This window comes from Moschus berezovskii, chromosome 28 (assembly GCF_049115385.1).
Source record: "Moschus berezovskii isolate FMDL1 chromosome 28, NW_MosBer_1.0, whole genome shotgun sequence".
In the NCBI taxonomy this organism is placed as follows: Eukaryota; Metazoa; Chordata; class Mammalia; order Artiodactyla; family Moschidae; genus Moschus; species Moschus berezovskii.
In genome coordinates this window covers 2,056,602-2,070,808 of record NC_142487.1, presented here as the reverse complement: position 1 = coordinate 2,070,808, position 14,207 = coordinate 2,056,602, and the positions used below count along the sequence as shown (strand labels likewise).

At 47.7% G+C, this 14,207-nt stretch overlaps 1 protein-coding gene across 2 annotated transcripts in view; it reads left to right on the top strand.

Annotated features, from left to right (window-relative positions):
• Positions 1-14,207, top strand: part of CABLES1 (Cdk5 and Abl enzyme substrate 1) — a 102,794-nt gene that overhangs the window by 50,302 nt on the left and 38,285 nt on the right. For both annotated transcript variants that reach the window (XM_088833492.1, XM_055417101.2), the window contains exon 3: positions 6,656-6,748. In XM_088833492.1, the coding sequence (XP_088689618.1) occupies positions 6,656-6,748 (93 nt within the window). The remainder of the gene's footprint in view (positions 1-6,655; positions 6,749-14,207) is intronic.

The window sequence follows — 14,207 nt, the reverse complement described above, 5'->3', positions numbered from 1 at the left end:
GAGTGCTCCCTCAGGGCTGAAAGTGTTCCGTTTCTCCCTCCGGATTAGAAAAGTGCTTTCAAGGCATCTTTTTTGGCGGGGGTAAGCGGGGATGGGTGGGCGACAGCAGTTGTAGGGCTGTGCCTGGCTTCTGACTGGCAGCTCTGCTTCCTGTCATCTGTGTTCGGTCCCCTTGGCCCTCCTGGAGTGGAGGGGACCCACACCACATCCCCCTCAGTCCTCACTGCAGCCCCAACTGGGCTGGTCGGTAGAGGAGCAGCTGAGGGAAGACGGGGTCAGCACAGGGGGCTGGGGCGGGGGGTAGGCAGGTAGGACGGTGTGCTGCGGGTTTACGGGGGATGCTGGCAGGCTGTGAGGGGACGTGTGCTCTCATGCCTACACGCAGCTCCTCTGGGAACCCACATTTTCATCCCTCCTGCTTTGACCTCTAGCCAGGACTCGGCAGTCCCCAGCTCCTCCCTTTGAGCCTGGAGAGTGCTGAGCTGGAGGGAGAGTCTCCCCCTGGAGCCGGCCCCTTCCCTGCACAGAGCCTCACTCCCAGGCCACAGGTCATGTCCACGGACCACGTGGTTATAAAGCGTGGGGCATAGACAGGCCTGGGATCTGCTCCGAAGCATCCGTGACTGTGAGTGTCATTACCGACATCATTCTAAACAGAAAGTCAGGGCCAGACAGTCCGATTTCCACTTTTGAGGGCTTTTTGAAAGCATCCAAGGGACTTCCCTCGTGGTTCTGTGGCTAAGACTCCATGCTCCCAATGCAGGGGGGCCCAGGTTTGATATACAACTAAGACCTGGCAGGGCCAAACAGTAAATAAATATTGAAAAAAAATGTTCATAACTTCTGGGACCACATTAGGCTGATGGCGTGTGGCTGTGATCCATGTGGCCCAGGGGCAAGTGTTCTTCTGTCAGTCTCTATTAAGTGGCCCAAGTTAATCAGTGAATGCGTGGGAGAAACATCCTCAGGTGGCACCAAGTGGCTTCGGCATTTGAGCACAATTGATGCCCATCAGTGAACAGAACTGCAAAGGCCCTGGAGTTTGGAGAGGCTGCAGGGAGCACAGTCATTCGAGCAATGTGGTAGCTGTGACCAAGGAAACCAGGTTTTAAAAAAAATCTCAGGCTCTAAATGTCACCTCCTTAGGGATTCCTGGGGTTAAAGAGGGGACGGAGGAGGAGCCGGGTGCCGTGTTCCTGGTCAGGTGCCCCATCACCCCTGTACCCTCTCTCAGCATTGCCCAGATTGGTCCTTTGTCCTCTGGCTCTCAGGCCTATGATGGCACAAACGGTCAGATAAAAATGGAATGGCTGATTTGCCTTAACTGTAAATTCACCCAGCTTCTACTTACAGAGTGCTGTACTTAATTTCCAACAAATCTTGTGTCTATACAAAGTTTAAAAAATAAGTCAAAATCAAGGGAGTTGGGCAGCTGAAGAAGTCTAGGTTTTCCCTAGTCTACTTTCTTTAATTAAAAAATTTCTGATGTTTACCACAGAAACAGACATAGAAATCAAACTCATGGTTATTGAAGGAGGTTGTCTTGTTGTTGGACATGCCTCTTTTGACTATAGCTGCCAGGCTCCTCTGTCCATGGGATTTCCCAGGCAAGAATATTGGAGTGGGTTGCCATTTCCAACTCCAGGGGATCTTCCTGACCCAAGGATTGAACCCATTGGCAGGCAGATTCTTTACCACCGAGCCAGCAAGGAAGCCCCAGAGTGGATAAGGGAGGGATAAATTAGGAATTTGGGATTAGCAGATACAAACAGCTATGTATAAAATCAACAAGATCCTATTGTAGGGCTCAGGGAACAGTAGTCAGTATTCTGTAATAAACCATAATGGAAAAGAATAAATACACACACACACACAGATATATGTGAATCACTTTGCCATATACCAGAAACCAACACAAAGTTGTAAATCAACTATACGCCAATAAAAAATTCTGATATGTACTTAGAAACTTGTTCCTAAGAAATAAAAGTCGCAGAAGGGGCAATAGTTTGGGAGTCAGGGGATTTGAATTTTTGGCCCCATTCTTATACTAACTGTGTACATGGCTTTGGAAACTCACTTATGCGTAGGCCTCTGTTTTCCCTCCTGTAAAATGGAAGGGACAAATTGACTGCTCTCTGAGGTCCTTACCAGCCTTTCCATTCTGTGAAATGAATGTATCAGTAATGACGCCAAAGTGTTTTGGGAACTGCGGGGGTGGAAGGCTATTAGCCCAACTTGCTTTTAAAGTCAGTACTCAGAACAAACTGCTCCAAGGCATCTATTAAAAACCTTTTGCATAATTAGGTGTATCCTGTAATCAGTGCTAACAAGAAAGAGCTAATCTTTCATTAAATTAGTTTTTAATTTAATTCTATCCTAATTTAATTTTGCGTCACTTAAAATGTATAGTTTTAAATGGGTATTTACACATTAATGCAGGCAGCTTTGAAATTAGTTTCTTCCTTGCTTAACCTGCTTTAACCTGAGTGCTCAGTCTTCAGGTTTCCTTGGCAATTGTTGCCAACGCCACAATTCTCTTAAAGTGTTTCTTCAGTCGGGGGTGGTAATAGCTGAATGCTTTAAAAACACACACACAAGACAACAAACAGCTTGCTCATCCAAGGGCTAGATCAGCAGCATTGTTGTTGCTGTGGAGTCACTCAGTCGTGTCCAACTCTTTTGTGATACCATGGACTACAGTGGGCCAGGCTCCTTCGACGTGTCCACGGAATTTCCCAGGCAAGAGTACTGGAGCAGGTTGCCATTTTCTTCTCCAGGGGGATTTTCCTCACCCAGGGGTCTAACCCGCATCTGCATTGGCAGGCAGATTCCTTACCACTGAGCCAGCAGGGAAGTCCCTTTGCAGTTAGAATTGTATGCTAATATAGAAATAAAGCACCTCTTCAGTTATCTTTTGGGGCCTTTCCCAGGTGGAGCTAATGGTAAAGAACGCACCTGCCAATACAGAGACGTAAGAGACACAGTTTTGATCCCTGGGTTGGAAAGATCCCCTGGAGAAGGGAATGGCAACCCACTCGAGTATTCTTTTCTGGAGAATCACATGGACAGAGGAGCCTGGCGAGCTACAGTCCATAGGGTCACAGAGTTGGACACGACTGAAGCGACTTGGCACTCAGTTATCTTTTTAAAAGTTTTGCTTTTCTCTTGCACATCACAAGTTAGTTTCTTGTATCCACCTTGAACTTCAAGACTTGAGCATTAACCGTGAGAGCCTTTAGATTGGGGTTTTCCACATTGTCTGGTAGTTACTTGGTCTCCCAGAAATAAGAACCTAGGCTGTCCGTTAGGTGTCCAGAAAAACCTGTGTTTGGCTACCTTAGGTGTGGGAGCCATCACCACCGTCCCTGGTCTCCAGCCTGTCTGGTTTGAGGGGTGCCGTCTGCTGTACCATTCAGTAGTTACCAGTGCCAACACACACCAGTGCCCTTTTGCCAACTTTCGGCCCCAGCTGAAGACTGAAAGATTTTGTGTTTAAATCCGAGGGTAACAGCACCTCTTTCTACAAATATGGAGACTGGGAGGTCATAGGAGGGCGTCGTCACCGTCCAGCTCTTAGCCCACTGCCCTCATCTAGACCCAGGGGACTGGAAACTCTACCTCTGGTTGGGAGCAGTGGCGGGAGCACAGGGTAAGCATGTAAGGATGCTCCTGAGCGCCTGTCCGGAAACCAGTGGAAGCACGCCTTTATGCCTTCAAGGATCCTCCTCTCTCCAGTGACTACATGTTTCTAGAACTTTCTGCCATGTGTGAGAGAGACAGTGAGGGACCTTGAGTGGCCTGCAGATTCTAACAGTCATTCTGGGGGTAGAACTGAGACCCTTCAAGGTGCTGGGTCTGCTTCTGAGTGCGGCCTTGAGAAGGCAGAGTGAGGCTGCAGCTCCTTGGACCCCAGGAAGGCTGGATCTGGGTTTGGAAGCTCAGAGTGGGGAGTGGGACCAGTGAGTGTCTTTCCTGATTCAAACCTCCCTGAGGTCCACAGGAAGCATCGACAGAATGGCCCTCAGGCAGGGCACTGCCTGTCTTTAAAAGAATCTATTTAAAACCAAGAAATCGGGACCCTTAATAAAGGCAGCAGGTTTTTGGTTTTTTTTATACTTCTTTGGCCACATCACACAGCAAGTGGGATCTTAGTTCCCCAACTGGGGATCAGATCCCCCACACCCCATGCGTTGGAAGCTCGGATCCTTGATCACTAGACTGCCAGGGAAGTCCTAGGGCTACAGTTTTAAGAACATAGGAGGCAAATAGTAGCAAAATATGCACCCTTTGTAGTTAAAAGTTTTAATAATAATCACAACACTTGAAATGTGTATATGAATATTTACCTCTGTGTACATATGGGCCTTCCCTGGTAGCTCAGACAGTAAAGAATCCACCTGCAATACAGGAGACCTGGGTTTGATCCCTGGGTCGGGAAGATTCCCCTGGAGAAGGGAATGGTTACCCACTCCAGTATTCTTGGCTGGAGATTTCTGTGGACAGAGGAGCCTGACAGGCTACAGCCCATGGGGTCCCAAAGAGTGGGTTTCCCTGATTGTTCAGACAGTATGGAGTTCACCTTCAATGCCAGAGACCCAGGTTTGAGCCCTGGGTTGGGAAGATCCTCTAGAGAAGGGAATGGCTACCCACTCCACTATTCTTGCCTGGAGAATTCCATGGACAGAGGAGCCTGGTGGGCTGCAGTTCATGGGGGGTTCCAAAGAGTCAGGCACAACTGGGCGACTAACACACGCACATATCTATGGACATGAACATGTGTATTTGAACGTATCACTTGACAGTGTATGAAGCTCTTATAGAAGTCTTCAAGTGTAAATGTCAGAAGAGCTCCAGGGGATATTACTAGTGATAGATCACTAGGGTTGGTAGTGAGTTGGGGTGGATGCTGGCAGGGCCACTCGGGCTGTGGCCATGGGCTGTGGACACTTCACTCCGATGAAGTGGACATGACTGGCAGGGGATCTTCCTGTCTCTAGACCCAATGCCCAGGGAACCCCCTTTCCTGATGAAAGTCACCAGATATGGCTACCATGTCATTGCTTTGACCACTCATTCACTTCACTGTATTTTTTTCAAGATAAATTCTATTTTAAGGTGCTGTTTCTATGAGAAAAATAAATAATTTTCAGTGCTCCCTAGGAAGCGGCTTCTAGGAAGACTGGCCCTTCCTGGAGGGCAGGTAAGGGAGTTTCAGGGGTATGTACCCCCTGAGGTCTAGACCGGGGCTGTCCCCTAATTTCCCTTCAAGCCCCTGCCTGCGTGCGTGCTATGTCGCTTCTGTCGTATCCGACTCTTTGCAACCCCCTGGGCTGTAGCCCACCAGGCTCCTCTGTCCATGGAATTCTCCAGGCAAGAATACTGGAGTGGGTAGTCATTCCCTTCTCCAGGGGATCTTTCCAGCCCAGGGATCAAACCCACATCTCTTAATGTCTCCTGTATTGACAGGTGGGTTCTTTACCATTAGTACTACTTGAGAAGCCCCCTTCAGACCCCTGGGGGAAAGTAAAGATCAGAGCTGAGGGGCAAGTGTGTGACTCTGAACATTCCTTAATCCTTTGCCCCCCAAAGGGCCCCCACACCCCACTGCCCTCAGCTTTACCCTCCTGGGTCACCCTGCTATTCTCTTACCTGAAGCCTCCCAGTTCAGAACTGACTGAACTCAGGTGACAGCCCAGCTCAGACACTCAGTGTGGCTTTGGGAACCTGGGCACCACTTCTTGGGACCCACATCTGACATCATCCCAGAAACCAGCCCTCGGGGTCTATGGTCAGAAAGATTTAAGTAAACAAAAAATTTTGGCAGCAAAAACCCAACTAGAGAGGACGTTGCTCCCTTTCTCAAGACAAGACCAAACTTCAGATTCTCATTTGTTGGGATTTTGCTTTTTATCCTAGCTGTTGTTGCAGTTATGTGTCTTAGAATTTTGCCAGGTAACTTTGAAAAAATATACACAAATAAAACCTTTCTGTTCTGTTATTCCTGCAGTGCACGCACATGTCATATATTCTAGGGGAAATTAATTATAATCCAAGTCAATTTGTTCAACTAATATTTATTTAAAATTTATCTAAAAAAACAAAAACAAACAGCCACTAGCCAGGTCTCTGATTCTCATTCAAAGTAAAGCTGTGACTTCCAAGCATAGCCAAGTTGAGTGTTGAGGCAATAGTCCAGGTGATTCAAGCCAGAGTCCTGCTATAGAAGAAAAATGATTCGGGGTTGTTTTTAAACTGAATTTGCCAGTGTTTTTCCCTGCCTCTGAATTCGTTGAATTTGCAGTTTTCCGTTCCCGATACCTGTGTTGATATGGGAGGATTCTTTTTAAGATGACAGTAACGAATAATGTCTTTGGAATCCATGTAGGTTATGTTATTGCAATTGAGGGCAATAGTTTTCATTAGCTGGCTCTTCAGAGCCATATAAATTATTATCAGTATTATCAAGGAAGTTGTCTGTCTGTTGGATTGTTTTTTTTGTTTTTTTAAGTTTCCTCGCTTCCAGCCGCAAGGTCCTCGTTATCCTCTGGGTGACTCAGACCGTTTGTCTGGTCTTTCCTTCCTGTCTTTGTGTGGAGACGTCTCAGCTATCCGAGACCACTGACTGTGTTTTTGAAATGGCTTTATTTTTCAGATGTCGAACTCTCTCAGGTTCGCCCAGACCAAAGAACTTGAAGAAGATTCATTTTATCAAGAATATGAGGCAGCACGATACCAGAAATGGCAGGTAACAGAAGCTTTGGGATGGGCTGGTCCCACAGGGAAGGGAAGGGGGACCCTTTGCATGGCCAAACCTCACGGGGTGAAGCCCACTGTAAAGATGAACATGATCTCATGTAACCTTCCCAAACAAACCATTCTTTCCACCCCTCTCCCGCCAGAGTCATGCAAAGAAGTCTATAGAAAATGCTGCTCTCTAATGGTAACCCAAGGCTTGTTTTTTTTAGACTAAAACTGAATTTTCAATAGTACTGAAATATATTTTTATTAGGAAACTTTGAACAGAAAAACAGTTTAGGTTTTTTTTTTTTTTTGGTGGGGGTGTGTCGTTTCTTTTTCTGCTTTGTTGGGTTTTGTTTTCTATTTTCATCAGGGCTCTGTGCTCTGGTCAGTAAATATCCTGCTAGTTCTGGGACCTAAAGTCGGGTTTGGCTCTCTCTCTGATGATGTTCATTAAGAGAGGAGGATCCTGATTTTGCCAGCAGATTCGTCCCGGGCGCCAGTTCAGACTCCTGGGCCAGCTGATGTCTGGGAGCATGTGTTTCTCTAGCAAAGAGTTGCTCTTCGGGAAAGCGCTGTTAAATGAAAATTATGGTTAACATGTATATGCAGTTGTTGTTCAGTCACTAGGTCGTGTCCGACTCTGCGACCCCAGGGACTGACCCCACGCTGGGTTTCCCTGTCCTTTAACATTTCCTGGAGGTTCCTCAAACTCACATCCATTGAGTCAGTGATGCCATCCAACTATCTTATCCTCTGTCATCCCCTTCTACTCCTGCCTTCAATCTTTCCCAGCATCAGGGCCTTTTCTAATGAGTCAGCTCTTTGCATCAGGTGGCCAGAGTATTGGAGCTTCAGTTTCAGCATCAGCACTTCCAATGAATATTCAGGGTTGGTTTCCTTTAGGATTGACTGGTTTGATCTCCTTGCAATCGAAAGAACTTGCAATATGATCATGGTATTAAAACTGTCCTGGTGACGAGTGGACATGAATCCTTGTTGCCAGCATAGATTATGATTGAATGGTGAAGCCCATTAATGGTAGCCTCACAGTAGTGCTGGGAATAGGGCTCTAAGACCTCTTGGGATCCCTGAAGCTCTGTTCCCTGGGGTGGCTCCTGCTCTCTGATCTGTGACCTAGATCGTAGCTAGAGACGTGTCCCAGAGTGGAGTTCCTACCACAAGACCGTTTCATTTAATCTCCTCCTGATTTTTAGAAGCTCATATGGGCCCCACTAATTTTTTCTAATCTATACCAAATGAAAATCGCTAAAAACTTAGACTCATGGCATGATTAAGGCCCAGCCCCCAGCATCACTATAATTTAATGTAAAATACACTGTACAACCTGAATCACTAACAATTACAGTGTGTAAAGACTTCTTGAATAGAGAACATAATTTTATAGCTGTTCAACAATTTCAGAATGGCACGATTGAACTCTTCCGTCAAATAATTTTTATGTAGTCAGTATGTATTCCTATTTTAAGTACAAAGCTTTTAGTTAAAATGAACCCAACAGTCATCTGTGAAATGGAATACACTCTGGCTTTCTTTCTCTCACCCTGACTGTCACTGTCACAATTACTGTGCCTTATGCATGTGGCCACCATGTTTTTCTTTTCTATTGTGTCTTTTACTTACTGAATCTGAACCTTACTTGTACCATTTTTAGTATAAATTACTCATCATTTATTTCTGTTGGTGTTTTTGTTCATAATCTCTTGAACCATAAACAAACATGTAAAACCATGAGTTCCTGAACAAAATCAATGACAAAGCCAAAAAGTGGGCCAAATTAATAGTATTCCCCACTTTTCAATGCTATCGAGGATACAGAGTCAGATAATCACCGGGCATGGTTTGCAGAGAGTGTTGTATGAGTCTCTCAGTTGTGTCTGACTCTTTGCAACCCCATGGACTGTAGCCCTCCAGGCTCCTCTGTCCATGGAATTCTCCAAGCAAGAATATTGGAGTGGGTAGCCATTCCCTTCTCTAAGGGATCTTCCCAACCCAAGGATTGAACCTGGGTCTGCCGCACTGCAGGCAGATTCTTTACTGTCTGAGCCTCCGGGGAAGCAATGAAGGGATGTAGTTAAGAGATTTGGACTAATGGGATCACCAGTGTTTAGCATATTTGGAAACTGCCTTTCCTGGCACACTTTTGACCCACAAACAACAGAAATAGCCCAGCAAGCATGCAGTTGCTGGTAGTCTCGCTGGGGAATTTTCAGACGGAACGAGGAAGGACTTTAAGCTCATCTGAAGATCTAAGAACGGGAATTTCGGGCAGAAAAGCAAGCCCTCAGCATTGGCTATAGGCTGTGATGACAGCTGGTCATACCTGCCCAGGTGAGAACTGCTTTTTATGTGCCAGCGAAGATGAAAGGCCTGGAGAAGCACTCTTTCCTCCCTCCAGCTGATTTATTAGCAGGGATGGACCGTTCTTAGATAGATGAAAGGAAGAACTCAGGAGGACACCAGGAAGAGCCTAGAATTTCCGAGGTGACAGAAGGAAATTGTGGTCAAGAGCTGATAAGTGGGAGAAGATCCAGCTTTTGAGAAGGGTGAGGAGAGGTCCCCACCACAGCCGGGCAGCAGGCAGAGCACGTCCTGCTGGCAGTGGCCAGGGGCAGGGCTGAGCTCAGGGCAGCGGTGCTGGGTACAGGGGGCCTAGGTGTGCTCTAAGGAGGGAGGGACTGGGAAGATGGCTGGGGCAAGGGATGGTGGGTCTCTGATACCCTACCTCAGGCGTACAGGGCATACACACAACACCACCCCTACTGCTTCTTGCAGCCCAGTGTTGGAGCCTCTCGACTCAGGTTCCTGCCATGTTGGGAGGTAAGAGGCTTTGCTGAGAAGCATTAAAGAACTCAAAGGGGGACTTCCCCGAGGGTCCAGTGATCAAGACTCCACGCTTCCAATGCAAAAGACGAGGGTTCGCTCCCTGGCTGGGGAACTGAGATCCCACGTGCTGTGCAGCACACGCATGCTCAGTTGTGCCCAGCACTGCAACCCCATGAGCTGTAGCCCACCAGGCTCCTCTGTCCACGGAACTTTCCTGGCAAGAATTCTGGAGTGGGTTGGCATGTCCTTCTCCAGAAATGACATGAAATCTTAAAAAAAAAAACTGTTCACACATGTGTAACCGAACTATTTGTCGTGGTAGAAAGGAGTCCAGGGCCCCATGTCCTGGCGTCCGGAGGGGACCCTTGAACATTCTGAGGATGGTCAGTGGGGACTGAGAGCTGCCGTTTGGTTAGTAGAGAAGAGCCAGTCAGCGTCCACTCTCACCTGCATGAGGACGTTAACCAGAAGTGAAGACAGATCTCGGCCCTCAGGGAGGAAACACCCTTGAAAATGACAAACATTATGAGGCCCACGGGTGCCAACAGGGAACTGACTGCTGGCCAGGTAGAGCTGGGTTATCAGAACGGAAGGTGAGCGTGAAGACTGAAGACCAGCCACCGGCCAAAACATGTTCATGTCCAGTGACCCTCATGGTCCTGTTAGGACAGGACCTCTCCTCTGGGTGCTTCCAGCCTCAAGACTCAAAATGTTTGAGAGCAGTGGGAGACAGCAGCCATGGCTTCAAGTGGGCATCACCCTCCCCCAAACATTATTTCACATCCTTTTGAAGTCATCTGGTTTTCGAGTGTCTGCCTTGAACACAGTCGATGGCTGCCATCTGCCCTGGAAGTGCTCCCTTCCTAGGTCTGCCGTGGGAATCATTGCCTTCTGCACAGGCAAAGAAATACTTTTTGCAATGCGTGGACTGGTCTGTCTCGTCGGTTGACAGAAATTTTCAAAGAGACTTAAAAAGATTTGAGATAGTGGACAGAGATGTGTGCCAGAGGGTTGTCTCTCTAAAGTGCGAACTCAGTAGGAAAAACAAAAACATGAAAGATTCCAATACCTTTCATCTGCTTTGTAAAGTAAGATGTTAAAAAAAAAAAAGTGCAGTAACTGAAGTCAAGTTGTCACTTCTCATTTTATACTGAAAATTGTGGAGGGAACTAGGCGAATGGGTAATAACTAAATTAAAACCTTGTTTGTCATCTCATCAGTTCCGATCTGTCAGCTTCATTTAGTTTGAAAGATGTGTTGGAGGAAGTAGCACATTTCAAAAAACAAAACAGCTAGTCACCAGCTCTGAACAGGCCTTCTAGAAAGCAGAAATATGTCATCATCGCCTTTTCTCCCTGAAACAAAACCTTCTGATTCTATAGATGCGTGGCATCTTCCGGGAGACTCCGTGAAATGTCTGCTTCTTCCCCAGCACGCTTTTCTCCTCCCCAAACTTTTGTTTTTTATTAAAAGACTAGACCCCTCCATTCCCCGGCAGCAGTAGGCTGGAAGAGAAGCTTCTGTATCAGTGTCATCATCTGTGTTTATAACCAATTGTCAGCAAAACCTCAGACCTAAAGGACGTCGAGTGGATAGACTTGAAGGAAGTGGAAGCCAAGGGTTAGTCACTTAGTCGTGTCCGACTCTTTGCAACCCCATGGACTGTAGCCCACCAGGCTCCTCTGTCCATGGGATACTCCAGGCAAGAATACTGGAGTGGGTTGCCGTGCCCTCCTTCAGGGGATCTTCCTGACCCAGGGATCGAACCCAGGCCTCCTGCATTGCAGGCGGATTCTTTTCTGTCTGAGCCACCAGGGAAGCCCTGAGGAAGCCTTTAGTAACGTCCAGACCTCACTGAGACTCCCTGGGCCCAGCCTCTTCTGCCACCGAAGTATCTCCTGGAGATGCTCTCAGACTGAGCCATTGACTGTCCTCTGCTTCTTCCCTGGTTCTCTGAGCCACCGGAGGAAGGAGAAGCCAGACCACAGCCATCAGGGACCAGCTGGGGCTGGCACTGGCTCAGCACTGTGTGCAGGGTTCATTACAGTCTTATCCGTATTTCTCATTTGTTTGTTTAATTAAGGGTTTTGTTTTGTTTTGTGGCCATGTCTTGAAGCATGTGGGCTCTTAGTTCCCTGACCAGGGATCGAACCCATGCCCCCTGCTTTGGAATCACAAGAGTCTTAACCACTGGACTGCCAGGGAAGTCCCTATCCATACCTCTTTATCCATACCACAGCAGGTATGCTGGCTTTTTCTGTGACTCTGCCCGAGGCTTTTGAGAAAATGATTTTCAAACATAAGCAACAATGGTTCTCTTGAGCAGATGTATTAATACCTTGCTGTAAAGTGCTCAGCCTGGGAATGCTTGTTGCTTCTTTCCAACCAGTTTGATTTACAGGAAATAAAGTGAGTCACAGAAAAATATAGTGTAAGGGGTTAGAGAGGGCCTTCTCTTGATAATTCTGTCTCAACACTACTTGATGAGAGGGCCTGGGAGCCTGGGAGAGACCAGACCTTGGTCTCCACCAGTGGTACCCAGCCATCTGAGAGGGAAACCATCATTAGGGCTGGTGGGAGGCCCAAACTACTCCCAGGACGTGGATGCCAATGCTGTCCTGGAGGAGCAAGGACGAGAGGGCCCCAGAGGAGACTTCTGTGACACTGCATTCAGCCGGTCTTCCTCCTGTCATTCTCTTGGGCTGGATGATGTCCCCTCAGAATTCTCATGCTGAGCCCCAGCCCTCTGTACCTCAGAAGTCGACCTTATTTGGAAATAGAGTCGTGGCAGATATAATGAGTTAAGAGGAGAGTGTGCTGGGGGATGGTGGGCACCTCATCTAATGACTGGTGTCCTTATGAATGGGGGAGCCTTGGGGACACACGTGGCCTTGTGAGGGCTCCTGTCCTGCTGCCCCAAGACAAGGAGCTCCCAGAAGCTGGGACAGATCCTGCCCTCAGGGGGAGCCTGACCCTTGACACCTTAGTCTCCACAGCCATGAGATGATTGATTTCTGTTGTGGCAGCCACAGCCATGGAGCTGGGCACTCGGGCTCCTTGTTACAACAGCCCCGGAGAACTCACACGCTCCCTTAGGCTCTCTTGCCGCTGTCTCTCGGGCTTTGTCACTTCCTGTCTCCCATCCCCTCTCCTCACTGCATACCCAGCCCTGGGGGTGCTCACCCAGCCACGGCTCAGTCACCATGGCCATCTTAACTGCCCCAGGCCCAGCTCTGCTAAATTATTCACAGTAACTGCTTGGTTAAGGGGAAGAGGTAAGTAAACAGTGGGCAAAAATACTCACAAAATGACATACGTAGGTTTCACTTTTGGCCACACTAGTATGTGAGATCTTAGTTCCTTGATCAGGGATCAAACCTATATCCCCTACCTTGGAAGCTCAGAGCCTTAACCACCAGACCACCAGGGAAGTCCTAACTTATGTAGTTTAAATACCTCGGATTTCATTTCAGGCACGTTGGCTATCAGCCGTTCCACAGATGTGTGATGCCAGGGCTTTCTGTGCAGTGAGGCTCCTGAGCAGAGTGGGTTGTGACGTTGACATCACACAATCACTGTTCACACAGTGTTCTAGAGAGCTTTGGGCATGCCATGGTTGTTGGTTGAAGTGATTTACAGAGGGGAGTGGAGACCATGGTGCATCAAGCAAGGGAAGTCAGCGCAGGGAGTTTCACTGCACACTTTGTTCCTCCACTGGGCCTTCTGCTTCTCCTCTCAACCTTGTGTGTGTGCTTGGTCGATCAGTAGTGTCTGGCTCTGCAACACCATGGACTGTAGCCTACCAGGCTCCTTTGTCATGGGATTTCGTAGGCAAGAACACAAGTGGGTTGCCATTTCCTCCCCCAGGGGATCTTCCCAGCCAGGGTTCAAACCCAAATCTCTTGCATCTCCTACATTGGTGGGCGGATTCTTTAACCCTGGCATTACCCAAGAAGTGCAATCCAGTATGACCTCATACCAACTGATCATGTCTGCCGAGACTCTTTTTCCAAATAAAGCTATGTCCGCAGGTATTAAGACCTGAATATGTCTTTTGGGGGAACTCGGTTCAACCCACAACACCAGCATTTTTAAGTGTTCTCTCTTGCTTCCTTGGCCTGTAGAGAATGAAGTACAGAATTTGAGAATGTGCTTCTACATGGTGTCCAGTACCCACCATGGACCCCTGGGCGGTGGGCACCCTAGGCTGTGTTCATATATCACTGTGCTCACCCTCCGCTGTTGCAAATGTGATTTTCTTTGCTTTAGACTTTCAAAGTTGGTTGCCTGTTTTTAATGTCCTTAAGTGAATACCATTGCTATCATGGAATATTCCACGTGGAAGAGATCAAAACTTCTCACAGCCAACAGAGACTCCCCAGGGGGCTGGAAATAGAACAAGAAGCCAATTTTTGGCATACGAGAGAACACTTAAGGATCTTGGATGGTGTTAGACGTTGCCTGGTCAGATACTTTGAAAGCAGATGCAGTGAAAGTGGTCTGCAGTCCTGGATCAGCTGTGGTGACCCTCATGCATCTCCATGCTGTTTCTGAGGGCTCCAGCATCTCATGGGCAAAGCGTGCCTTTGGAAGCTTTGTGGTCTGAAGCTGTAAATTCC